A 2746-nucleotide genomic window follows, 5' to 3' on the forward strand; every position below is an offset into this window, starting at 1 on the left:
ATAAGTGTCTCCTTTTTATATACTTTTCCTTGTTTTTTCCCTGTGTCCCCTTTTGCCACAATTACTAATATATTATAATTATTATATTATTACTATTTATTTATATTTATTTATTTATTTATTTATTTATTTATTTATTTATTTATTTATTTATTTATTTATAGGTTCCTCTTATCCTAACTTTGGTGACGACGAGAGAAATAATTTATCAGGAAGTAAAGATGGCGCTTCTCTTAATCCTTTTATTCAACCCTCTACCTCTCGTAAGCTCCTGTCTCCTTTTTGTCTCCTTTTTTGTCTCCTTTTTTTTGTCTCCTTTTTTGTCTCCTTTTTCTCCTTTTATTCAACCCTCTACCTCTCGTAAGCTCCTGTCTCCTTTTTTGTCTCCTTTCTTGTCTCCTTTTTTGTCTCCTTTTTTTTGTCTCCTTTTTTGTCTCCTTTTTCTCCTTTTATTCAACCCTCTACCTCTCGTAAGCTCTTGTCTCCTTTTTTGTCTCCTTTTTTTTTCTTATGTGTCTCCTTTTATTCAACCCTCTACGTTTCTTTAGTGTCTCCTTTTTTCTCTATTTATTATTTTTATTGTTATTATGTTGCGGTGTCTGTGCAGTGCCAGGAGATCGGCTAGGGACTATGTGGGTAAGTCTCTATGCATGCACGCAAATACATGCATGCACGCCGATACATGCATGCATGCAAATATGTGCATGCATGCATGCATGCATGCATGCATGCATGCATATATCTGTATAATATTTAATGTACCTAATATATAAGTATATATAAGTATAAATATATATATTTATTATATATTATTATTAGTATTTATATTATTTGTGTATAGGGTACTGGAGGAGACACTGCTGCTGTCTCTGGTACAGAGGGAGGATTAGGTAGAGGTGTCTCCTTTTCTACTGAGCGTCAGCATGGACAGGAGACACCTGGTGGTATAAATTCAACACCATCAACTCCTCGTTGGTCCTCAGCAGGAACAGCAACAGGAGCAGCAGCAGGAGCAGCAGCAGCAGCAGCAGGTACAGCAGCAGGAGGAGCAGGAACACCATCATCATCAGCAACACCAATATCATCAGCAACACCAACTGCAACAACACCAACAGCAGCAGCAGCAGCAGCAGCAGCAGCAGCATTAACTTCCCATTCCCCTGTATCGGGATCGTTATCTCCTGTAGGGGGATCGTCGTCTCCCCGATCCCCATCTGTGCATTCCCTTGAGCGTCCCCCTTCTCGTGGTCTAAGGAGTTACTCAACACTGTCCTCCTCTGCAGGAGGAGACAGCAGCACAGGAGGAGACAGCAGCAATATAGGCATGACTACTAAACAATTAACAAGAGCTTATGCTAGACAAGAAAGTGTCTCTCGTGTCTTAGCCTTTGCTCGTGATGGTCTGCAGACAGCAGTAAGGGAGACAGCAGACCTAAAGAGACAGGAGATAGCTCGTCGTGTGCATGCACAGCTGCTACGTGAGCAGCTGCAGCAGCAGCAGCAGCAACAGCAACAACAGCAGCAACAGCAGCAACAACAACAGCAACAGCAGCAACAGCAACAGCAGCAACATTTATATACTGCATCTAGTTCTGTATGGTCATCACAAGAAGAATTAGGTGGTGGTGGTGGTGGTGCTGCTGCTGCTGCTGCATGCAGCAGCAATAACAGCAGCAGCAGTAACTGTCTCCCTTCTGCAGCAACTATCTCCTCTTTTCCTCCCCAATTCCGATTTGCTGCTGCACATAATGCAGATCTACGCTACCCTCCTCCTACTGTCTCCTGTCTCCCTCGCTCTGTCTCCAGCAGCACAAGACACTCCCCTAGGGGTCTCCTTACTAAGAGGACGGTGACCTCCGCAGACACCCGAGGGAGATGTCATGATTTTAGGACTAGTAAAACTACTATTACAGGTATTTATTTATTTATTTATTTATTTATTTATTTATTTATTTATTTATTTATTTTATTTGTTTATTTGTGATCCTGCATGCATGCATGCATGCATATTGGGTGGGTGGGTGTGCTGTTGTTGCTGCTTTTTGCATGCATGAATGCATGCATGAATGCATGTTTGTTGTTTATGTTGCTGCATGCATGCATGCATGCATAAATGTATATGCATGCAGAGCCATCCTTAACAACACAAGGATCAGGTGTACATAGGGCTGGTGGTGTATGGCGAGTAGCGAATGATTTCTTCCTCCATGTTGGATCAGAGGCGCATGCAAAATTAGCGGGGCTGTTAAAGGCAATAGGAACTAATGGGTATAATAATTAACCCTAATAAACCCTAAACCCTAAACCCTAAACCCTAGCAAATAGAGGGACAAACCCTATACAGTACTATTCTTCCTTAGTTTATTATGTAAGAAGTTCCTTATTTATCTACATGCATGCATGCATGCATGCATGTATGCATGCATGCTGTTGTTTGGGGCTTGCAGGAAAGAGGAAGAAAATGTTGCTGATGTTGGTGCAGAGGATGAGGATAACTTTGGTAAGATATATCTATACTTATATATATACAAAATATAGATAAATAAATAAATATAAATATAAATAAATATAAATAAATACAAATAAATAAATATAAATAAATAAATAAATAAATAAACATATACATAAATATATAAATACATCCCCCTCTCTCCAATCCCCCACCCTCCTCCCCGACCAATACCCTCCCCAGAAAAAAAAAAAAAAAAAAAAAAAAAAAAAAAAAAAAAAAAAAAAAAAAAAAAAA

General features: G+C 39.5%; 1 protein-coding gene across 1 annotated transcript in view; it reads left to right on the forward strand.

Moving 5' to 3' along the window:
* Window positions 1-630: 630 nt before the first annotated feature.
* The window catches only part of EMWEY_00057020 (adenylate and guanylate cyclase catalytic domain-containing protein, putative), a gene marked incomplete at both ends in the record, with an annotated part of 4302 nt that continues 2186 nt past the window's right edge, over window positions 631-2746 (forward strand). The window contains 4 exons of the mRNA XM_013477860.1: window positions 631-636; window positions 842-1634; window positions 2130-2268; window positions 2448-2500. Of these exons, the coding sequence (XP_013333314.1) occupies window positions 631-636; window positions 842-1634; window positions 2130-2268; window positions 2448-2500 (991 nt within the window). The remainder of the gene's footprint in view (window positions 637-841; window positions 1635-2129; window positions 2269-2447; window positions 2501-2746) is intronic.

Source organism: Eimeria maxima, genomic scaffold, assembly GCF_000499605.1.
Source record: "Eimeria maxima Weybridge genomic scaffold, Emw_scaff2044, whole genome shotgun sequence".
Taxonomy (NCBI): domain Eukaryota; phylum Apicomplexa; class Conoidasida; order Eucoccidiorida; family Eimeriidae; genus Eimeria; species Eimeria maxima.